At 46.4% G+C, this 24,350-nt stretch overlaps 1 protein-coding gene across 1 annotated transcript in view; it reads right to left on the bottom strand.

Annotated features, from left to right (window-relative positions):
- Positions 1–459: 459 nt before the first annotated feature.
- Positions 460–24,350, bottom strand: part of RAB10 (RAB10, member RAS oncogene family) — a 29,582-nt gene continuing 5,691 nt past the window's right edge. The window contains exons 2-6 of the mRNA XM_079969047.1: positions 8,856–8,916; positions 7,310–7,448; positions 5,239–5,328; positions 3,820–3,921; positions 460–2,954 (exon numbers count right to left, since the gene is read on the bottom strand). Coding sequence (XP_079825173.1) covers positions 2,871–2,954; positions 3,820–3,921; positions 5,239–5,328; positions 7,310–7,448; positions 8,856–8,916 — 476 coding nt within the window. The 3' untranslated portion in view covers positions 460–2,870. The remainder of the gene's footprint in view (positions 2,955–3,819; positions 3,922–5,238; positions 5,329–7,309; positions 7,449–8,855; positions 8,917–24,350) is intronic.

The raw sequence follows: 24,350 nt of genomic DNA, 5'->3' as shown, positions 1-24,350 counted from the left end.
CTGTGCAGTGCCACTTTGAGGAAAGGCGAGCGATCCAGCCATCTCCCCGCAAAGCCCAGATTCTGGTGGCTCTGTGGATTGGATTCAGCTTCTGGGACGAAGGGGGTTCCATGGATGGAGTGTGACCAGGTCTTGCCATCACTAAGTGGAGTGCTTGGGCTCAGAGAAGACACTGCAAAGCGCCACCCTCAGAGCAAGCTGCTGGCTGCGGCGGGGCTGGAGGGCGCAAGGTTGGGGAAGGGCTGCTTCACCTGGATCATGGGAAGAAGCTGCACCCTTCCAAAGCATGGCTGGGCAGTGAGAGGTGGAGAGATGCCCCTGGCAAAATGGGAGGCCAAAAGGGGTTCTACGCTCCAAGCCAGGAGGGAGGGAGAGGGGGGCATTCTGCTGTTACAGGAAATACTCTGAAACATACAAAACCCACATCACATTTGTCAACATGAATAGAAATAGACCAGCTAGAAATATTTCAGTTTATTTAACTTGTTAAGTAGAATATGAATTTTTAGCTAGTAGTACCAGAGAGTGGACTGTTTTCTTTTTTAACTGCTTGGTGCTTAATGAACACAGCTTTTACAAAGGATCTCAAAGAGACTCATACAGGAGGGCCAGGCCCAGGAAGCAAATAAAAAAAGCGCACGTTTTTAAACAAAGGTTATACAAAAAAGGATTTCGATGCAGACTCCACATTCCCTTTTTTCTCTCTCTTGGTAACGTTAGAAAGTGCAGCTCTGAAAAGGTAGCCAGCCATTTTCTATTTACAACACTAATCAGTAACACCATTACGCATGGAACAAAAAACTGCACTGGTTTTTTGTTTTTGTTTTGTCCCCTCAATCCACCCAGTTATTTTGCCTTTGCTTCAACAGCCACTCAGCTGGGAGAGGTTAACAAGCATGGGAAGAGACAGACTGCTCAACACAGGAGAGAAAGCGAGAGAAAGAGAGAGAGAATGAGAAAGGACAGTTACTACGCAGGTGACACCAGAGCAAGGCTAGAGTTCCAAACACTTTCGTTTGTGTGTGTGTGTGGCCTTAATTAAAAATTAAAATCAGCATCACCAGCTGATTTAATTAGTAGAGGAAGTTTCCTAAAAACAAGGGCAAAAAGTTCATGCTCAAGCCAACCTCTGGAGCACACCTGGGTTGGGGGGAGAGGAGGGGGCCGCAGGAGAGACTTTGCTGCAAGAGCCCCCTCCTGCGGTGGGTTTGCAGGCAGGCTTGGCGGTGGGGAGAAGGCAGTCCCAGTAAGGCACCCCGCTCAGCGCCAGCTCTCGTCCCGACTCCGGCTCTGCCTGAAGCAAAGGACCCCCCCCCCACTCTCAAGGTGGGCGTCCTGTCGAGATCTCTGCAGCAGAGACGGAGCAAGAGGCAAGGCAGCAAACTAGAAAAGCAAGTCCTGCCCCCGAGGGGAACCCAAAAGCAGAGCGTGCGCCCGTTTGCTCATGCAAAAGGGAAAAAAGGAAGAGAGGAGGTGCTGCGTTTACTTGCCATCCTTCCGCATCCATTGAAAGAAGTTACAATTGCCCAGGGTTGTAAACAAGGGGTGTTTTTTATTGTGAAGAACTCAAACACAGAAGGAGAGCATCCTAGGGGTGCGACCATTCGACTCACCTGCCCTCTTTCCCCCACCCCCACCCGTCTTAAATATGTACTAGGCTACCGAGTCACCTGCCTGGAGAGCAGCAAAGAGAACCAATTCTGTGTCGAGGGCTGTGGATTAGTGAACCGCCTGGCAGAGTCATACATAAAGATCAACAACAGCCACATCATCATCACCATCCTCCATAGGAAACTAGTGCATGCAATTAATTCTTCCATTATTACCATAAACCCCAATAACTACGCAGGAGGGGGGGGGGGATAGTAGCGGGCCTGACGTTTGCTAGACAAAGGTTAGTAGATACTTCACGTTTTACCTCAGAAAGCTAGAATCCGTGATCAGTGCTTCGAATTAAATTTGGCAAACGTACTGTGTTGCCATGTCTTAAACACATCACACCATAAAATAAAAAAATAAAATAAAACCGGCATGCAAGCAAAAAAGAGAGAGAGAAAGAGAGAAAGGAAATAAGGAGGAAATTGGTAGAGAGAAAGAAAATGGCAGCAGGAACTGGTCAGCATTTAAAGCCCCCCCCCCTTTCCCTCCCCAGGGATGGAGGAGACACCAAGCAGACTGGAATCTCTTGCTCTAACCCCCTTGTCCTCAATTCACTACATCAATCACAGTAAAGTCATCACAGTAGAGTTTGATAGTTTAAATGTGGCGGAGTCAAGTGGGGGGGGGCAACTCTCCCGGTCCTGCTTCCATCAGAGCAGGAAGAGGGGAAGAAGGGAAAAAGGGGGAGGGGGAGAACCAAAGTTCCTTTCCACATAAGGCACAGGACAAAATAATAAAACCCCATTTACATACTCAAGGTGAATGGATTTTTTTTTGTTTTGCCGATGCAAATATGGTGACTTAAGCACAGAATTCATTAACGAAACCCCACTGCTGTACAAAATAAACTGTTAATGCTAAGTTTTATTCTTGTACAATTTGCAGACTGGAGCTGAAATGATTTGCTCTAAGTTTTAATGTTAAGATTGGGCTATAATACAAACAGGATGTGACGCCGAGTTGAGCTGGTACATTAAAAAGAAAAGAAGAGTCAGACATGATTTTAATACAGTTTCCAGAAAAATTATCGTCAGCGAGTTCTCCCAAAACAGAAGAACAAAGGAAGAGTGGAGCCATGTTAAGATGAAGAACAAAAAATTTTTTTTTTTCTTAAGGTTAAAAATGGGCGAAGTGGTTTATTCCACAGCAAGAAGAAGAGGAGGAGGAGGAGGAGGAGGAGGAAGATGGCGCTTGGCGAGGAGGGAGCACGTTCAGCAGCACTTGCTCTTCCATCCCGTCACGCCACCTCCACTGCTGATATCTACATTTTCACTGTTGGGCTCTTTTACAGGGGTCTGCAACAAAGCGGCAAGACAGGAGTTAAGTCAGAATTGCTATGCTCCTTCAGTGAACATCAACAGCACAGCGACTGGGGTTCAAATGCAAGGTTTCCCAAACTTGGGTCTCCAGCTATTTTTGGACTACAACTTCCATCATCCCTTGCTTGCATCATTCCCAGTGGTCAGGGATGATGGGAATTGTAGCTGGAGACCCCAAGTTTAGGGAAACCCTGAAGTATAGCACTTAATGGGCAAAGAGCTTGTTCTCAGGGTATGTTACGTTATGGGCCTGGGAAGGGTCATGGCTCCGTGGCAGAGCAGAAGGTCCCAGGTGCCGCCAGCAGCATCTCCAGGTAAGCCTATCGGAAGCCACACCTGAAACCCTGGAGAGCCACTGCTGCCAGTCGGGGGAGACAGTACTGATCTCAATGGACCAGGAGCCTGACTTGTAATGAAGCAGTTCTTCCTTGCTTTCCTGCACCAACATGCACGGTATTTAGCCACACACCGATTTCTACAGTGACTCTGGATTGTGTCCCTCCCCTCCCCTCTCCCAGCAACCTTGCAGGCTATTTATTATACCTGGGGAAAGGAATCACAGAATTGGAGGGGACTCTGAGGATCATCTCGTCTTCCCCCTGCAATGCAGGAATATGCAGCTGTCCCTTACGGGGACTGAAATTGCCATCTTGGCAGTATCAGCTATCCAGGCTCAAGAGGCTGATATTGCAGCTCTAGGCAAAAGTCGGGGAGGAGGGAAGGAGTAGCACCCCTTGGGGGCCCATTTGTGCCACTGAGTCTCAATGGCTCTCAGTCCAGTTCCCATCGTCCTGTTCAGCTCCTGCCCCACCTCCCACCGAGCAACCAAGCCCGCAGTTACCTTTCGAAGAATGTCTTCTGCTAACGTGAGGAATGCCTTCTCAATGTTAATATTTGCTTTTGCACTAGTTTCAAAAAACCTAATACCGTGCTCCCTTGCAATCTAGGAAAAAAGGAGAAACAAACAAACCTGTGAGGATGGCAAATGCTTCACTGCTGCGTATCAGAAATGGGCGGCTGCCTCTGTTCTGCTGCCCAAACACACCCCACAGCAGTGAGAAGAGATCCTTCAACCTCAGCAATAAAAAAATTACAAGGCAGTACAGGAATGTTCCCAAAGAAGTTTACATGCAAGAACATAAAACATTTGATACATATGGCATGTCTGCAAGATGCTCAAGTGAGCTCAGTGTGGTGAGCAGAGGCCTGTTCCAGCCTGGGTTGCTTTGCCTGCTAAAATTTAGAAAGAGACAAAACTAATCCAGCAAAGGAGCTCAGTCTCTGAGCCGATACTGAACCGCGGAGAGGACACTCAGGGGACCCCTATGAGAAGAGGATGCTCAACTTATAAGACTGGGCTAGTTTACTTAAGGTGACTCACAGCCCTAGCCTGCGGGACGAAATGTAGGTCCGCAGGCAACTCATGACCACTTGGGGTAACCCTGAGCTCCCTCCAGAAGCCGGGGATACGACGCTTTGAAGGGGTGGGGAAGAGGAGACAGACAGGAACATTTGCAAAGCTTTTCAAAGACTGGCCTGTGTGTTTGTGTGTAATGAAAGGACAGCTCAGTGTAACAAATGCTAACAGGTTTTGCAACATGAGTTACCGTATTTTCTGCTCCATAAGACGCACCTAGTTTTTAGAGGGGGGAAGCAAGAAGAAGAAAAATTCTGTGCAGAGCATGTAAGCGGCTCTTGCTTTTCTTGCTTTAAACCCTTCCTCCCGCTTCGCTGAGAAGCCAGCAGAGCAAGAGCGATAGCTGTGCAGCGCCTCTTCTGCTGGCTTCCCAGCAAAGCGGGATGAGGGACGAAAGGGAGCTCTTACAAGGGAGCGCTGAGCAGAGCCTGGCAGCAGCTCTTGCTGGCTTTTCCGGGAGGTAGGGGAAGGGACAGAGGGCAGCCCGTCAGTCCCTTCTCCCACCTTGCGGAAAAGCCCCCAAGAGCCGCACACCTGCTCCGGGCGGCTCTTTAAAGGGAGCGCTGAGCAGAACCTCCTGCCTGCATTCGCTCCATAAGACGTACAAACATTTCCCCTTACATTTTAGGAGGGAAGTGCGTTTTATGGAGCGAAAAATACGGTATGTAGCCTGGGCCTGTGGAAATCTGTGTCCGATGCAGATTAGCCACAGACCTCCACCCTGAAGGCAGACCACCTGGCAACAGCTGCTCACAGGTGACTCCAAACCCAGGGGTCGTCGTCTCCTCCTCCTCCTCGGCCCGCTCTTTGCCACCTGCAGAGTCCAGCGGAACTGGCACTCACCTGTTCGCCTTTTGCTTTGGGCACCACCCTCTTGTCATCCATGTCACACTTGTTACCTAGCAGCATCCTCTCCACATCTTCGTTGGCATGCTAGAGGGCGGAACCAAAGAAGAGTACTGTTAAATTCTCCTTCACTGCATCGCTCCTACTCCCTCCAGAAAGCAAGGCTGGCCTAGCTACGCCATCGTGAGTGGCCTGTCACATAGAACAGTACCTGGGAGAACCATGCCATCATCAATGATGGGTTATTGTGTGATTCGGCTTCCATATTAGATTACTGCATGCGCTCTACGTGGGGCTGCCTTTGAGGATGGATCAGAAACTTCAATGGGTCCGAAGCGCAGTGGTCAGAGCACTGGCTGGGTCACCTTTAGAACTTATAGCCTGTTCTGAAACAGCTGGCCCAATTCAAGGTGTCCAAAGCCCCCAAAGGCTTACGCCCCAAATATCTGGGAGACTGTATCCATTCCCATAGACCCTCTTGGGTATTAAGGTTAAGCAGTTACCAAACCCTCAGAAGCTGGGGGTTTGGTGGCTTGGCAAAGTGTCTTCTTTGTGGCATCTCCCTCTTCACAGAAGTGCATCTGGCACCTTCCCTGGGGAGCTTTTGGCGAATGCTGAAGATGCACCTCTATCCCCTGGCCCTCGACACCTGAGATGTAGGACCCACCCTACTCCTGTGGACGTCATCTGCTTCAAACGGTTGTAACACAGAATAAAAGAATTGCAGAGCTGTAGTCCAACCCTCTGCAACACAGCAATAATGGAGAGTGGCCAATCCATTTATTATTATGAATGGTAATAAGAATAAATGTATTATTTAAGAAGGCCAATGTCTTGAAAATAGGGAGAGAAAACACTGCTATTTTATGTCCGTTTGCTCCATTTAGTGCTTTGCTTCTAAAATAATTTCCCTGCTACCTTTCTGAGGACAGTCTACTCAAGGTGGTTCGCTTTATCAAAACAGCATAAAAAAAGTGTTTGTTACAATGCTAGTCAGTAGCCCAGAAGTCCATTTCCCCGACCCCCTCTGCCCCACCGGCTCAAGCTCATGCTCTGATGTGCCCAGTAATAATAATAATAATAATTTTTATCTCTACCCCGCCCTCCCCAGCCAAAACCGGGCTCAGGGCAGCTAACACCAGGTATAAAAACAATTAATTAAAATACAACTTAAAAACAAGATTAAGTACAACATTAAAATGCAGCCTCATTTCAGTAGAAACTCAAATCATAAACTTTTTGGGGATGAAAATGTCAAATCTTCACCAAGGCTAACTATCCAGACTGGTTCTACGTGGGCCAGAAAAAAGCCAGGGAAGTCCCCAAATAGGAGTTCCGTCACAGAGAAAAGAAAAAGGAAAAGGAGGAAGGGGATCAAGTTGATTCCAAGCCAAAGGCCAGGCGGAACAACTCTGTCTTACAGGCCCCGTGGAAAGAAATCAGATCCTGCAGGGCCCTGGTCTCATGAGGCAGAGCGTTCCACCAGGACGGGGCCAGTGTTGAAAAGGCCCTGGCTCTGGTTGAGGCTAATCTGACTTCCTTAGGGCCCAGGACCTCGAGGGTGCTGCTATTTATGGACCTTAAGGTCCTCTGCGGGGCATACAGGGAGAGTCGGTCCCGTAAGTACGAGGGTCCAAGGCCGTGAATCCAATGAAGGGGAGGGAGGACTTCAGGTGCCCACTCCCAGATCTGAGTGAGTGGCTGCTTCCAGAGAGCGGGGCCAAGTGAAGGCACCTAGGCATCAAATCTTGACTCACTGGGCTGATTCTGCATATCAGGAAAGAAGCCGGCCCTGTCTGTGCTGAGGGAGAGCTGCATGGTACTTCACGGAAGGATCAGACAATTTCATGGAGGAGATGGTTATCGGAGGCTGCTAGCCAGGAGGGTCACGCTCCACTTCCAGCAGGCTTTCCTTGCGTTCTTAACATAAGCACTTTCTGTTGAGGCAAACCTACCCTGCCCTGCTTTACCCGAGGGTGACTTTTTGCCACACACACACACACACACACACACACACACACAGCTCTCAAAATGGGCAGCATTAGGGTCCCCACCCCCCACGACTCACCTCATCTATGTTTCTGAGCCATTTGCTGATGTTTTCAAAGCTTTTGGCATTGGTGATGTCATACACTAGCATGATTCCCATGGCACCTCGGTAGTAGGAGGTGGTGATGGTGTGAAACCGTTCCTGCCCTGCTGTGTCCCTGTGGAGAAAAGGAGAGAAACATCCAGCATTGCAGCAGCAGCAGCAGCCAAGCTCCAAGGGGCAAGCACAGAATGGGGCCACAAAGGGCCTTCAGCACTCAATGCTCTACTGCCCTTGAAGACCCCCAGTGGCTCCCCTTTGGAGAAGCAATATCGGTTTCATGATACCCGTTTTGTGATTTTTGAACTGGCAATATATCACAAATCATGATGTGTGTTAGGGCTGGGCGATATATCATTCAAAACCAGTTTCCAGTCCATATTGTGATACTGGTTTCATGATTTTTGACCTGGCGATATATGGTGTGTGCGCACACGCTCTGCAAACACCACAATGTGGGGGAAACCATGAAACCAGCCAATGCCTTGACACAGCTCCATCCTTTATTTCAGACACTGTGATATACAGTCATACCTCTTGTTACGTCCGCTTCAGGTTGCGCGTTTTCAGGATGCGTCCTGCGGCGACCCGGAAGTACCGGAAAGGTTTACTTCTGGATTTCGCCACTCATGCATGCACAGACGCGCAAAATGACGTCACGTGCATGCACAGAAGCGGCGAATCGCGACCAGCGCAGACGCAGGTTGCGTTCCGTTCAGGTTGCAAACGGGGCTCCGGAACAGATCCTGTTCGCAACCTGAGGTACCATCAGTATATTGTGGTGTTTAGCTGCTGATATAGCATGATGTCGAAAACCAGCCCTAGCCCTCATTACCGTTTTGAGTCCGCACAGGATACTTCCCCACCGCCCTCTGCCCAATAGATGCCAGACAGCATGACAATAAAGGCCCCCACTCACCACGGCAGAATCTCATCACCCAGCCTTAATGCTTTGTAGGAAACCTGCCAAGCACAGCCATGGGAATTCCCAGCGGCAGGTCCGCTGTGCCCACCTGTTCTGGCTTACCTCTGGGGCCGTATCTCCTTGAGCAACCCAAGGCATTTCTAGGCCAGGTGTGGAGGAAGAACAGAGTGCTTTAACCTCCGTCTTTCAGACCACTGACTCGCCTATGATGACCAGTCAAGTGCTTATGTATAAACCTGCCCGTGGACAGGATGCAAGTAGGCTGCACCAAATGCTTGTCTGTTTAGGTCAAAGGCAGACTTTGGGGCTGCAGAAGAATTGCCTGCAAATGCCTTAGTTGCAAGATCATTCAGCTTTCCTCCAGTCCTGTTTGCCGGTCTCTCTCTCCCTGCTGTGGCTGATCTCTTCTCATTGTGTTGTCTTCCTCAATTAGCCACAGGGCACATACTGAATGTTATTTATGTTACATACTGTCTAGCTAATCGACCCTTTTCACTGAAGTTATGAGAATCACAGAGCACTTCTTGACATTGCCAAAGCATCTCACCCCCCCTTTTTCGCATCAACATACCCCCCCTCAAATTCTGAAGTGCCACTTACCATATCTGCAGTTTGATCTTCTTTCCTTGCAGTTCAACTGTTTTGATCTTGAAATCTATCCCTAAAATATAAAAGAAACAACAGAAGTCATGACATGTCCAGAAAAACTATACTGAAAAGTGCAAATATGGGAGATCCATCATCAAGCCCCACCCCCCACCCCCACTATGGGAAATCTTGACACCTGCCACAAATCACCAGTCCATATAGCCTACAAATAGCCTTACATTTTAGCCAATCTCCTGGCCATTCCTGCTAACATGGCATTTGGTGCTTCAAGATACAAAGCGATTTCACTAGTGCCTATAGTTTATTCTAAGTTATACTGAAACGGAGTTGTCTTTTTGCAGATTCCTCCAAGTCATTAACCTGTGCGTAAGTGCAGTTCAATAACGCCTACTGCACACAGCAATTTACGGATTAAAGAGTAGGTGAAGTCTCTTCACCCAGGCTTTTCATAAGGCATATGAGGAGGTGTGGTCTGTATTTTTTACTGTGCTGTCATACAGACAGTTAAGGTGCTCTGTTGCGAATGTTAGTTTATGCGACCTGACAGTTACGTATGCGTTTTTGATTTATTATGTGACCCACCCTGGGGCTGGGAAAGAAATTTAATACAGGACATAAAGACTCTCCCTCTGTGAATACTTCCGTAAGACCTGAGTTTCTGAACATGTGTAAACAGGCCTACAGGCAGCCCAGGTAAAACCAGGGTCCGAATCTAAGACCTATGCACATGGTCTCTCTTGAATCGTAGTCCTGAGGAAGAGCAAAATGCTCTTCTTTTTATGGCTTTATGGCTTTTCATGGCTGACTTTTGATTATGCTGACTTTCTTCTGTATCGTTTGTTGAGAGTTAATCTGAAAGTTTTCACAGTTTCTGCTCTGTTATTATGTTCATTATAGGTGGGTGTATTTAATTTACTGTAAGCTGCTTTGCAGGTTCAGAACAAAAGGTTGGAAGGGAGGAGAGGAAACAAAAATTTGTCCTATTATAGTATTTTCAATTTGAGGTCAATCTCATTCATCCTGGTCCTCTGCCTCTCCGGGATTATCTTAAAGCCCAGGGCCTTCTCAATATGGGAAGTCCAGCATGTGAAGATACCTTTTACATATAATGATAACAATTTATTATTTATACCCCACCCAAAATGTAAGCTTTTAAGTGGAGACAGCTAACATACCCTCTAGGAAATGTTTCATAACTTCAGACATGTTTGCTGAGGTTAATATGAAATACACGTCATGGAAACAATTTTAAGTTGAATTTGAATTAAGTCCATGTTTCCCTTTGATTTAATCCATGATTTTATCTGGAGGACTTTCACACAGCCAAGTGTTCAGCTCCCCAAGTGGCTTACAGAGATGAGTCAAGACAGCCCCTGCCTTCAGCCTTGCAACATAAAGGGTGTGATGACAAAAGGAACAGGGGGTTGGGAAGGGTGGAGGGAAAGGGCAACTGGGGCACTGTGTCCACAGAGTCCATGCAATAACCAGAGGAAGCAAAGCGGAGTTCAAGGAGAGGAGCAGGAGGAGTGGAAAATTATTGAGCTGATGCAGCAACTCGGCTTCCCATCTTCCCTCTGCTACGACTTGATGAAGCAGCTGCTATTGCAGCCAAGCAACTGCTGGTGGAAGGAGGAACCAGAGGAACCAGATGGGAGTTCATCCACCTCTATTGCAAGCAACAAACTGAACACTAGAAGTGAGACAGCATCACTGGGACAGAGGCTGGATGGACACCTGTCATGGATGCTTGAGTTGAGATTCCTGGATTGTAGGGGGTTGGACTAAAGGACCCGCAGAGTTCCTTCCAGCTCTAAAATTCTATGACCTACACCAGGGATGTCCAACAGGTCGATTGCGATCTACTGGTAGATCCCTGGGAGCCTTTGGTAGATAGCGGTTGATCGCTGGCTCCCTTTCCTTATCAGCGGCAAAAGAGCATCCTGCCCTGCCCAGTGAGTGTCCTGTGTTGAGTGCCTGGAAGCGGTTGGAGGATGGATGGCGGCTAACAGATTGAGGTTGAATCCTGACAAGACAGAAGTACTGTTTTTGGGGGACAGGAGGCGGGCAGGTGTGGAGGACTCCCTGGTCCTGAATGGGGCAACTGTGCCCCTGAAGGACCAGGTGCGCAGCTTGGGAGTCATTCTGGACTCACAGCTGTCCATGGAGGCGCAGGTCAGTTCTGTGTCAAGGGCAGCTGTTTATCAGCTCCATCTGGTACACAGGATGAGACCCTCCCTGCCCGCAGACTGTCTCGCCAGAGTGGTGCATGCTTTGGTTATCTCCCGCTTGGACTACTGCAATGCGCTCTATGTGGGGCTACCTTTGAACTTGACCCGGAAACTACAACTAATCCAGAATACGGCAGCTAGACTGGTGACTGGGAGCAGCCAACAAGACCATATAACACCGGTCTTGAAAGACCTACATTGGCTCCCAGTACGTTTCCGAGCACAATTCAAAGTGTTGGTGCTGACCTTCAAAGTCCTAAATGGCCTCGGTCCAGTATATCTGAAGGAGCGTCTCCACCCCCATCGTTCTGCCCGGACACTGAGGTCCAGCTCCGAGGGCCTTCTGGCGGTTCCCTCACTGTAAGAAGCCAAGTTACAGGGAACCAGGCACAGGGCCTTCTCAGTAGTGGCACCCGCCCTGTGGAACACCCTCCCACCAGATGTCAAAGAGAACAACAACTACCAGACTTATAGATGGCATCTGAAGGCAGCCCTGTTTAGGGAAGCTTTTAATGTTTGATGCATTACTGTATTTTAATATTGTGTTGGAAGCTGCCCAGAGTGGCTGGAGAAACACAGCCAGATGGGCGGGGAATAAATTATTATTATTATTATTATTATTATTATTATTATTATTATTATGCCCCCTCGCCCCACCCTCCATTCTTGCATGATCTATAGAACAGAAGATGGAATTTTCTCTCTGAGGCTGATTGTATTTTGGTGAGCAACTTTCCCCCTTTCTCCCCCCAAAAAGCTCAGCATCTTTGGCCTGAACCCCTAAAAAACCGAGACTTTCCTCCCTAAAAAAACTCAACAACTTTTCCCTGAACCCCCACCCAAAGCGGTAGATCACTGCCAGTTTTTTTATTCTGTCAGTAGATCGCAGTCTCTTAGGAGTTGGAAATCCAAGAGTAGGCAGTCACAAGCTGAACAGCCATTCCAATACGCTCACTCACCCCTGCTCCAAACCAAGACCAACTTCGTCTCAAGTCTCAGTCAAACTTACAGGGTTTCAGAAAATATGAATCACTACATGACGTTCAGGAGCAGCTCATGCACAATACAAGGGATTCTGCCCTGTGGTTAGGAGAGCAGGAAGTGTGCACATGCACACAGTGTGTGCCAATGAGGGAGCCAGGCTAGGAAGTAAGGATGCACAGCAACATTTCTGTGCCGTTCCTTGTGCACAAGAGGGGGCCAGCAGGAGACTCACGGCGACCCTGACGCTTTTAGCACAACAAAAACATACATTCAGAAGGAATACTAAGGGGGAATACCCAAGAACAGAGCCTGCTGGGGGCCCGCCTGAGAGGTGGGAGAGAAGGCAGGAAGGAAACGGAGGGAAGGGATGGAGCTCCCTGAAAGGGACCCTCTGGCTGCTGGAACCCTGAACAGGAGCGACACTCCTTAGTTGCCAGTAATCTCTGTAGAACAACAGCAACTTATTGCTCTTCCTCACAGCATCTCACACCTATAGAATAAAGGACACCTAACACAAGTTCCTTCCAGTTCCAGCCTTAATGAATGTCTCCAAAGCCTCGAGCACCACCTCACGTGACCCTCATTTCTCTTTCTACAAACCCAGTAGCAACGGTGTCACAACCAACCTTCACTAGTTTTGCCAGCAAACACAGAGGTGAAATATTTTTGGCAGTGGGGAATGCCCACTTTCCCCAGCCCTATGTCTCCATAAAATCTGGGGACAATTCAGCTAGGGATTGGCACTGCATTCTTTTCGTTTCTGTAGTCTTCCTCACAGCACCTAAGTAAAATTAAGATTACTTCTGCCCTCCAACTTGGCGGATTTTTCGCTATGCCTGCTCTATTGTGTGTGGAGGGGGAGACTGCAGGGTTGAGCTACAAGAAACTCGAGCAGTGGTTCCCAAACGTTTCCTTCTTCCAGACTTGAAAACTGCATATGTTTTTGGTCAACAACATTATGATTTCTCTACATGCTAACCCAGGGGTTAGCAAGGCTTACCTTGCCTGGGCTGGCTCACTGCCGCGGAGCCCCCTTCGTGGGCCGGATTACGCACCCGTGATTTACTGGCGTCTGTGCAGACATGATTTCCAGCACCGTGAAAGCGAGTCTCCGTGCTGGTTTAGCATAGCGCGTGGGGACTTGCCGAGCAAGCGGCTCAGCTCATAGGCCAGTAAAATGACCCCTGTGGGCCGCTTGTGGCCCATGGGCCTTAGGCTGCCAACCCCTGCTCTAACCACTAGGCCACACTGGCTTTGCTGAACAGGTATTTCTACAAGAGCAGAAGGGTCACCTTTATTACTCAGGCCTCACGCACAGCTACTACCAGAAGAAGACAGACCAGTCACCCGATGCTTTTCAGTACCAAGAAGAAGAAAAAGCTGGAGGAAGCACCTAATGGAATAATGATCCTCTAACTAGCTGCTACTGGGGACAATGCAACCGTCTCAGAAGTGACATCTTAGAAGACACTCATCTTCTCTAAATTATGCAGAGAGACAGCCACAGATATAGGATAAGTAGGTTTCTGCAGATTTTTCCATCTAGATGCTAGCAAGGGAAGTTATTGAGTGATATCCAACATTAGGGATACTCAGAATAGACCCCAACACAACCAATGGACTTAGGAAGTTAAGCTTGTTGATTTCAACGGGTCTAGTACAAGTATGAGTTAATTGGAGTCATCCAATGTGTATTTAGTTGCATATGCCACACCTAGCATATCTGTTCTGAACCGCACCCAAGCCCAGAAGGCTGGCGGAATGCTACTGAAAACCAATTGCTGGGAATTGCCAGTGGGCAGACTGCTGCTGCTGCTGCGGTGATCATATCCTCCTTGAGGGTTTCCCACAAGAGGCATCTGGCTGGCCACTGTGAGAACAGACTGCTGGACTAGACGGGGCACTGGCCTGATCCAGGAGTAAGCTCTTCTTATGCTCTTCCTAGCAGAAAGAGCAGGGCCACTATGCATTCACAAGAAAGATATAGCGGAGAGATTTGCAGGACTGGGTGCAAGGCAACAAGGGATTCCAGTGCTGTCCAACTGACATGTCACCAAGTAGCTATTATTTCTCTTGTCCAATGAAATGTGGAAACGAAAATATACTTACAACACCAGTAGCATGAAAGCTGGCAAGTATTTAGCAGACCTAAAACTCTTCTCCCACCTTCACAGTTTCTCAAGCATGGTTCAAGAGGGAACCGGCTGTTCCTACCAGTAGTTTTAACTCCTTCTTCTGTCTCTGACTCTTAGGACTGCAAAGAAGGCCAGCTGGCAGCCCTGATCCAAGCATTCTGGCCTGGGGGAAAAGCAGAGCCGGCCAGCTCTAACCTAAGGCAGAACAATGGTACAGACTAAAGAGAGACGCAGATCAGCTCCACTGAGATGCCATCTTCGGAACTGTTACGTGGCACCACTGAAACAGCACAAATTATAGCACTGCTCTGGGGCGATGCACAAGTTTATTTGAACACTGCAAACCACGCCTAACAAGGATGTCTTCTCAGGAAGGCATTTACTCATTCTTTACTCTGAACAGAACAGAATCATTCTCATGTCTGGACATACAGCCAATGTTACGCGCAGTTGCTCCAAATTATGTTGAAGAGGCAGTTTAGGCCAAGTGCGGTAGAAGACAGAATGCCATGAGACCACTGGCTACGTTTGGGCTCAGCGTTTTAGTTCTCCTAAAGGGACTTACTCTGGCTTTGAGAAGCTAGACCCTGGAAGCTGTAGGGATTCCAGGGAGGAAAAACAAGAGCCCATGCAAGACTGGTCAGTCTGCCCTCATATTGTTGTTGTTGTTGTTGTTTAGTCGTTTAGTCGTGTCCGACTCTTCGTGACCCCATGGACCAGAGAACGCCAGACACTCCTGTCCTCCACTGCCCCCCGCAGCTTGGTCAGACTCATGCTGGTAACCTCGAAAACACTATCCAACCATCTCGTCCTCTGTCGCCCCCTTCTCCTTGTGCCCTCCATCTTTGCCAACATCAGGGTCTTCTCCAGGGAGTCTTCTCTTCTCATGAGGTGGCCAAAGTACTGGAGCCTCAGCTTCACAATCTGTCCTTCCAGTGAGCACTCAGGGCTGATTTCCTTCAGAATGGAGAGGTTTGATCTTCTTGCAGTCCATGGGACTCTCAAGAGTCTCCTCCAGCACCATAATTCAAAAGCATCAATTCTTCGGCGATCAGCCTTCTTTATGGTCCAGCCCTCACTTCCATACATCACTACTGGGAAAACCATAGCTTTAACTATACGGACCTTTGTTGGCAAGGTGATGTCTCTACTTCTCAAGATGCTGTCTAGGCCTGTCATTGCCCTTCTCCCAAGAAGCAGGCATCTCATATATGTGTCAGCAAAAAATAAAATAAAATAAAGTGCTATTAAAAAGGAAGTATTCTGAAAGATGAATCATAGACAAACCATGGCCTTCCACACCAGGAGGGCAAAAATTACCGTATTTTTTGCTCTATAAGACGCACTTTCCCCCTCCTAAAAACGAAGGGGAAATGTGTGCGTGTCTTATGGAGAGAATGCAGGCTTCGCAGCTTTCGCTGCAGCCCCTTCCTTTTCTCCTCCCGCTTTGCTGGAGAGGCGCTGAGCAGAGAGGGAGAGAATATTTTTTTTCTTGTTCTCCTCTAAAACTAGGTGCGTCTTATCGTCAGATGCGCCTTATAGAGCAGAAAATAGGATACTAACCTAAGGCAGGGGTGGCTAACCCAAAGCCTGGATCCAGCTCCTTTCCCCAGGGCCCCCAGTCATTTGGGGTGTTTTTTAAAAAAGTATCCAAAGAATTTAAAACCTTGCAACAACTTTTGATCTGGCTAATTTAAAAGGGGCAATTTCCACACTCATGTACAAAAACTGGAAGAGTAGGGAAGCTGATCTAGTTTTATTCTACCAACTTCAGTGAATAATTGGGAGGGGGGGTAGGATCATGGAAATAAAATTGGAATTGTAGAGTGGAAGGGACTCCTAGGGTCATTTGAAGTTAAAGGGGTAAAGGGACCCCTCACCATTAGCTTTAGTCGTGACCGACTCTGGGGTTGCGGCGCTCATCTCGCTTCACCGGCCGAGGGAGCCGGCGTACAGCTTCCGGGTCATGTGGCCAGCATGACTAAGCCGCTTCTGGCGAACCAGAGCAGCGCACGGAAACGCCGTTTGCCTTCCCGCTAGAGCGGTACCTATTTATCTACTTGCACTTTGACGTGCTTTCGAACTGCTAGGTTGGCAGGAGCAGGGACCGAGCAATGGGAGCTCACCCTGTCGCGGGGATTCGAACTGCCGACCTTCTGATCGGCAAGTCTTAGGCTCTGTGGTTTAACCCACAGCTGCACCTGGGTCATCTAGTCCACCCATAATCACAACATTCCACAGAGTCACAACATTCCAGAAACAAGCTCTAAAAAACAAAACCTCAACAATGATGGATGATGGACTCAAGGGCATCCTGATCAAATTTGCAGATGACACCAAACTGGGAGGGGTGGCTAACACCCCAGAGGACAGGATCACACTTCAAAACGACCTTGACAGATTAGAGAACAGGGCCAAAACAAACAAGATGAATTTTAACAGGGAGAAATGTAAAGTATTGCACTTGGGCACAAAAAATGAGAGGCACAAATACAAGATGGGTGACACCTGGCTTGAGAGCAGTACATGTGAAAAGGATCTAGGAGTCTTGTTTGACCACAAACTTGACATGAGCCAACAGTGTGACGCGGCAGCTAAAAAAGCCAATGCAATTCTGGGCTGCATCAATAGGAGTATAGCATCTAGATCAAGGGAAGTAATAGTGCCACTGTATTCTGCTCTGGTCAGACCTCACCTGGAGTACGGTGTCCAGTTCTGGGCACCACAGTTCAAGAAGGACACTGACAAACTGGAACGTGTCCAGAGGAGGGCAACCAAAATGGTCAAAGGCCTGGAAACGATGCCTTATGAGGAACGGCTAAGGGAGCCGGGCATGTTTAGCCTGGAGAAGAGGAGGTTAAGGGGTGATATGATAGCCATGTTCAAATATATAAAAGGATGTCACATAGAGGAGGGAGAAAGGTTGTTTTCTGCTGCTCCAGAGAAGTGGACACGGAGCAATGGATCCAAACTACAAGAAAGAAGATTCCACCTAAACATTAGGAAGAACTTCCTGACAGTAAGAGCTGTTTGACAGTGGAATTTGCTGCCAAGGAGTGTGGTGGAGTCTCCTTCTTCTGAGGTCTTTAAGCAGAGGCTTGACAACCATATGTCAGGAGTGCTCTGATGGTGTTTCCTGCTTGGCAGGGGGTTGGACTCGATGGCCCTTGTGGTCTCTTCCAACTCTAGGATTCTATGATTCTATGAACATGAATCCAAACACACTGCGAGCCACACAGAATATTCACAGCTGAAACAATGCCCCGCTTATCATTCACTTCGGGTCTAACATAGTAAACAGCTCCCATTTAGAATACCTGCAACAAGAATTGCCTCAAGGAGAAGCTGCCTCAATGCCAGATTCAGATGATGCCCAACTTGAAGAGCTGATTCAAACTGGAATTCTCCCATCTATGTCCCTTTACAGAATCAGCCAAGAGGAAGATACCTTCCCAGGTTGTCTCGGAAGAACTCCACAACAGAACTCTCAATGTTAGCGAGTCAATCCAAACGGAGGATAAACATTAAATTATCCTTAAACAATTAAACATGAGAGATTTAACGGATGTGATACCTTTGGCAAGATCTCTTTCTTCTCCCAGGGTCCATCAAAGAAGCATGAGCATTAATCAAAGTAAAAGAAAAAAAGAGTTTCTACATTGATTCTATGTACGCTTACTGTAAAAATAGCTGCTTCCAAGTCCACTGCCACATTCACTACCGCCAGCAATCTAGACTGTTGCTGCCAGAGGTTCAAGGTAACCACTTGCATAAATCTATAAACCTGGATTCTAAAATCAATTAGAGTTACTTATCACTGGCTATTAAATGCACACCCACTCAGGGTTGGTACAGGAGAGGCCTCCAGGCGTCCCAGCTTTAGCAAAATGCCTAAGAAGCTACCCCAGAGCTGGGCAACAACCACCAAGAGCCCTCTGACCAAATCTTCACATTCAAGCTGATGGCACACTTAGGAGCAGCTCTCGGGACACAGGAGAAACTTCAGGGGAGGGTGGGAAATTTCTCCAGTGCTTCCTTTTTCTGCGACAGCTACATTTAAAAAAAAAAAAACCAACAACCCACAATTTGCTTTAGGGTAGATAAAAATCAATTATTTAAAATTATTATTATTATTATTATTATTATTATTATTATTAATTATCATCATCGAATTTTTTAAAATTTAAATCGGATTTTAAAATAAAATGCTTTTGGAGGAAAAATCTTTCTATAAATATAGTTTTCTATTTAAGTTACATTATAGTCCAAAGTCCATCAGGAAATAAGGATTTGTTTTAAGTTTTTCATGTGTGCTAAAACTCTTTTTTTAAAATTGTTTAACCACATCAGTTAACAAACATGGATACATATGCTATAATGTTATTGTTTTAGTCAAATAAAATGTTTAAATTGTTATTAAGGAAATGATTATTTTTCTCCTTCCAATAAAGTACAGCAGAAAAGCTGTCCAAATATAAACAGTTAACTTATCAAACCACAATAATTTCATAATCATCTGTTTTCTGTATTTCTAATAGTATAACCAAATCAGTCATTTTTTATATAACTGCAAAAACTACTCTGAAAATTTATTATTCCAAAAATGAAACCTTCATCTGGTTGCAAATATGCAAGAATGAGTCTTTCTGTAAAAAAATGATTTAAATCAAGTCTTACTGACTAGTGATTTAAATTGTGATTTAAATCAATTGGATTTAAATCGATTCCACCCTATTTAGGAGTAATTTAAGAATGGAACTCATTATCCAAAGGGTGAGGTTACCTCTGGAAGAGGTAGTTTTCAAGATCGCAGTTATTTTCCCTGATAGCTGTGAATAGAGCTTCCATCTTCAGGAGTAGTTTGTCTCCAGCACCTGAGAACCAGAAGTGAACAGGAGGCCACTGTCTCCACCTCCTCAGGGTCTCTTTCTTAGGTGATCACTGCTGGGAACAGACTTCTGGACGAGACAGCCCTTAGATTTTGTCCGCAAAGACATTTCTCACATTTTTATGCTCAAACAACTTGGGCATTTGGTGGTCCAGAACAGCCCATCAATATCTTCCTGAAACTTTGCAGATCCTCCAGCAGCTATAGGATTTAACTCACTTTTCTACTGTGCAAATGCAGGCATCTCCTCACTTCTAGGCATTCTACTCGCGCACAAGCGCACATATGTGCGGCACCGGGAAATAAATAAATAAAATCCTGACAGGAAATGGCAGGAGAGAGTTGGAGAGTCCAGGTGGAGAAATCGAAGTTGGAAACAGAACTGTTAGAGCCTAAGACTAAGGTATTATCAAGAATGTATAACTTGCTGCTGAAATGGAATACACAAGACGAAATGGTTAAATCGGTTATGATAAAGTGGGCTCAGGATATTGGGCATAATATCATGTTTGAGGACTGGGAAAGGTTGTGGACCACTGGGCTGAACTTCACTGCATGTAATGCTCTGAAGGAAAATGTAATGAAAATGATATATAGACGGTACATGACCCCAGTTAAACTTGCCAAAATATACCATTTGTCTGATAATAAATGTTGGAAATGTAAAGAACATGAAGGAACATTCTTCCATCTCTGGTGGACTTGCCCTAGAGTGAAGGCCTTTTGGGAAATGATATATAATGAGTTGAAAAAGGTATTTAAGTATACCTTTACTAAGAAACCAGAGGCCTTCCTTCTGGGCATTGTCGGCCAGAAGGTGTTAAAGAAGGACCGAACATTTTTTATGTATGCAACAACGGCAGCAAGGATACTCATCGCCAAGAGCTGGAAAACTCAAGATCTACCCACACTGGAAGAGTGGCAGATGCAACTGATGGACTATATGCAACTGGCCGAGATGACTGGCAGAATCCGAGACCTGGGAGAAGAGAGGGTTGAAGAAGACTGGAAGAAATTCAAGATTTATCTACAAAAGTATTGTAATTTGGTTGAAGGCTAAGAAGGATGCTAGATCATAAATAATTGCCTACCATCGAATTAGATTTGAAATTGACAATAAGTGAGATTGAGGGAAATATAAAATTTGTGGAGAATAGATCAAACTAATTGAACAAAATTTAAGAATATAAACAAGATGATAAATTGCTGGGAAAAATTTATAACGATGTAAGTGGGAGTGGGAGACGTGAGGGAGTCCAAAGAAGTTCTGGAAAATGTGTTATGATTCATGTTATATTGTTTATTATTTTTGCATTTTGTATTTTAAAAAAAAATCTTAATAAATATTTATAAAAAAAAAAAAAGAGAGTTGGAGAGTCATAGAATCCTAGAGTTGGAAGAGACCACAAGGGCCATCGAGTCCAACCCCCTGCCAAGCAGGAAACACCATCAGAGCACTCCTGACATATGGTTGTCAAGCCTCTGCTTAAAGACCTCCAAAGAAGGAGACTCCACCACACTCCTGGGCAGCAAATTCCACTTTGTCCTCGTGGCTCACAAGGAGACCCTCCCAGGAACCCAAAGAGGACGTCAGTGAGGGTGGAGGAAGCCCCAAAAAGACCTGAGGCACAGCAGGGCTTTGTTTAGGCTGCTCAGCCTCCCCGCCTAACAGCTGATGTACGGGGTAGGGCTGTTGCCGCTTTCCCATATGTCTTCCGGGCTTCAGCCGGGCCCACAGCTTCAACTCTAGTTGAACAGAGAGTTGTGTGGAAAGAGAGCTGGAGATCAGGGACACATAAGCATTTAGAGGCTTTCAAGAGGGTGCTTCCCCACTTTGTGTGATTTCACGTAAGTGTGCAGGGGCCAGAACGTAACCCTCCGCATAAGCAGGGTGAGACCTCTATAAACTATTAACGTGACCGATGCTACTGCCGCAATATACCACTTTTTGCAGAAGTCATAACAAAAAGCACAATTGCAACGAACCGTTCCAGAAAGAGATAAGCTTTGCACAGGGCCCAAGAACACCACTCACAGACAACGGTGCATTGGTTCCCATGGTCAAGAGAGGGAGGGCCCGAGAACATCCAAGCACAGCAAAAGGCGCCAAGGTCACCTTAGCGTGAAGAGCTAGAAAAGTTATCAGTTTGTCACAAAAACTGTAATGCTATCTGCTCAGCTTGAACACACTTGGCATTGGTCTCAGCAGCTGCCAATGAAGTAACACCCTTGCCAAGACTTCTAACTTTGCAAGTAAATGGATAGGGATCCCTTGAAAATCACTATTAATTCAGATTACGAAAACTGGAAGAGAGACTCCTTCCTCTCCCAACACATCCCCAGCACAGTCACTAAAGGCTTGTTCTATGCCTCCAGCTTCGGTATTTACATTGGGGACAAAGAGTCCATCAAACTCTCCCAGGTATGACCAATCAATCGGTAGAGCAGGATGAGACTCTTAAATCTCAGGGCCGTGGGTTGGAGCCCCACGTTGGGCAAAAGATTCCTGCATAGCAGGGGGTTGAACTAGATCAGTTTCCCAAACTTGGGTCTCCAGCTGTTTTTGGACTACAACTTCCATCATCCCTAGCTAGCAGGACCAGTGGTCACGGCCCTTCCTATAAAACAGAATAAACCTTGGTGGGGGGTTTCGGGTGGGGGGACGACCAGAGGTTTACTGCAATGGCTTGGTTGTGACTCTCACAACTCTGGTGGGTTGTGTCCTCAATGGTTATTTTCCATCAAAACTGTACAACTCTTCCCCCCTTAATTACTAAGAGATCTGGAAAAGGAAACCAAGGACTTAGTCACGTTTTCTATATTGCCACATCAATGTTCAAGTTTGCAGTGAATGGTAAAATGTTCAAACATATCAAGGTAACTTCTAAATAGTATCTGACCGTCAAATATAGCAACACAAATCTTATTTAGATTTATGCTAACCATGCCTTTCTTCGTGACAAGAACTTTCAGTTGTTTTAGATTTATAATTTTTATGCCACTTAATAAAAAATATTTAAGGGGCTCTATTGATGAACCCAAAAACCAAATTTAAATGCTGGCTTATTCTGCATTCTAGCAGAGGATGAGAAATCCTGCAATTTGTGATCCAGAGAATAATTTAACATACCCCCAAAACTCAGAATACACCATATTACCCATTAAATTTAACAAAAGGGTTCAATCAGATCTTGCAAGATAAGTAAATGCAAGCACTGTAATGCAAGTGTCACTGTGATCAGAAAGAGCTCTTGGCCTCTTCAACAATTCTACCTTTTGTATTCCCATTCTTCCACTCCAAAAGAGCTAACAACCAGTTCTCGGTTTTCACAGTCTCTTTCAACATTTCACAAAATGTATGCTGCAAAGGGCTAGCATTCATTAAGCCATTTTGATGGTTGATCCCAAAATTTCCTTTCAAGACACCAAAGGGAACTCAACTGTCCATGCCTGTAAGGATTTGAGATGCAAGAGGTGGCAGTTGGTATTTACTGACGATTAAACAAGATGAATTCACTGTAAAAAACAAAACAGTGTACCGTATTTTCCGCTCTATAAAACGCACCAGACCACAAGACGCACCTAGTTTTGGGAGGAGGAAAACAAGAAAAAAAATATTCTGAATCTCAGAAGCCAGAACAGCAAGAGGGATCGCTGCACAGTGAAAGCAGCAATCCCTCTCGCTGTTCTGGCTTCTGGGATAGCTGTGCAGCCTGCATTCGCTCCATAAAATGCACATACATTTCCTCTACCTTTTTAGGAGGGAAAAAGTGAGTCTTGTAGAGCAAAAAATACGGTACTTCAAGGGGTCACGGCCTGCCTGAGTGAAATGTCATTTATACATTCTAAAAGGAATCATAATCTCTGAATATCATCATTCCTGTTCCTGTAAATGATTAGCTATTTTGGTAGGCCAGAGAAAAGTGTCAAGAGTTGTTTTGAACAGAATGAATAGAGGACAAGGACAAGGTTTGAACAAAGCTTTTGCTACTTGGGCAAGAGTGGTTTGAACCACTCTGGTGTCCAGGACCGTTCCCCACTTACTGGCTGCTGCAACAGATCTGGTGCCTTGCTGAGCTTCACACCCAGCCAAGGGGTAGCAGGGAGTGCAAAGGAAAACAGAACAGTGGGAAGACTGTTCCTGGCAAATTCTGTGTCCTCTACCTCCTACCACACACAGAATTGCTGGAGCTGGCAGCTATTTGGGACCAGGATGAAACAGAGCCGCACCCATACAACACGGTGGTCAGTATCAAGGATGCCTGCGATCACACATTTCCCAATCTGACCTTATTGGGGCTTTTTTTTTCTTCAGCTGGAGTAGAGTTCCAGCTCCTCTCAGATGAGCGCCATTGTGGGCCAGCATCTCCCCTTGCCCATTTCTTGCCTTTATGCCCAAAACGGACATTTCGAGTCAAAACGGAAGCTGGCCAGTGTGTACAAGTCTACACTTTTCCTTAAGCTTTCCAGCCAAGTCTCTACATTGCACACATGTGTGTTTGTGCCAGGCCCTTCTGAGCTGCCCATGCCATCCGTCCGAATCTAAGGAGGTGGGGGCACATTTATTTGACCTGCACAAGAACCAGGGGCGACCCCCAATCAGCTTGCCGTGGTTTTTAGCACCTCCGCAGGCAGTTAAAGCAGCTGTTGTCAGACTGGCATCTGTTCAGGGCTGACCAGAGTCGCCCAGCGATTTATTGTAACAACCTCATGGTGAGTTCAAGCACCTATTTTTCTTGGAAAAGAACACTGGACCTTACAGAACAAAGTGTCATATGAGCAAGGAAACCAAGAGAGGAAAAATAAGAATACTGACGGATGTTGAGCTGCAGCTGTTGAGACTTTGGTCTGATTCAGAGAATCTCCCAACGCCTGAAAGATCAGGGAATGAGTCGCAAAAAGTCTCAGGTTGTGCAATCTCACTTCCCACTCTCCCTCCTTTGCATATGAGGAAAGTGAAAGCATCTACCAACCAGTGCCAACTCTTAAGGACTGTGGTTTGCTCCAGCCAATTCAGGTTAGCTAAAACAAACCAGGATATTAAACCATGGCCACCTACATTAGGTTTAGGAAACTGTCTGAACTGGGCCACTGGGTCGGGAAGAGCACATTCAGATCTGAGCATTTTGGAGGCAGCAATCCTTGACCATACAGGATGCACAAAGCTGAAAAAAAGACCACAGCATCTTTCTGAAGTTTAAGACCTTAAATATATCACATCCAACTGCACAGTATCTTTAATTTAGTACCA

Source organism: Podarcis cretensis, assembly GCF_951804945.1.
Source record: "Podarcis cretensis genome assembly, chromosome: 3".
NCBI classification, from domain to species: Eukaryota; Metazoa; Chordata; class Lepidosauria; order Squamata; family Lacertidae; genus Podarcis; species Podarcis cretensis.
The sequence above is the reverse complement of the archived record's forward strand: the minus strand, read 5'-3'. Positions and strand labels throughout refer to the sequence as shown.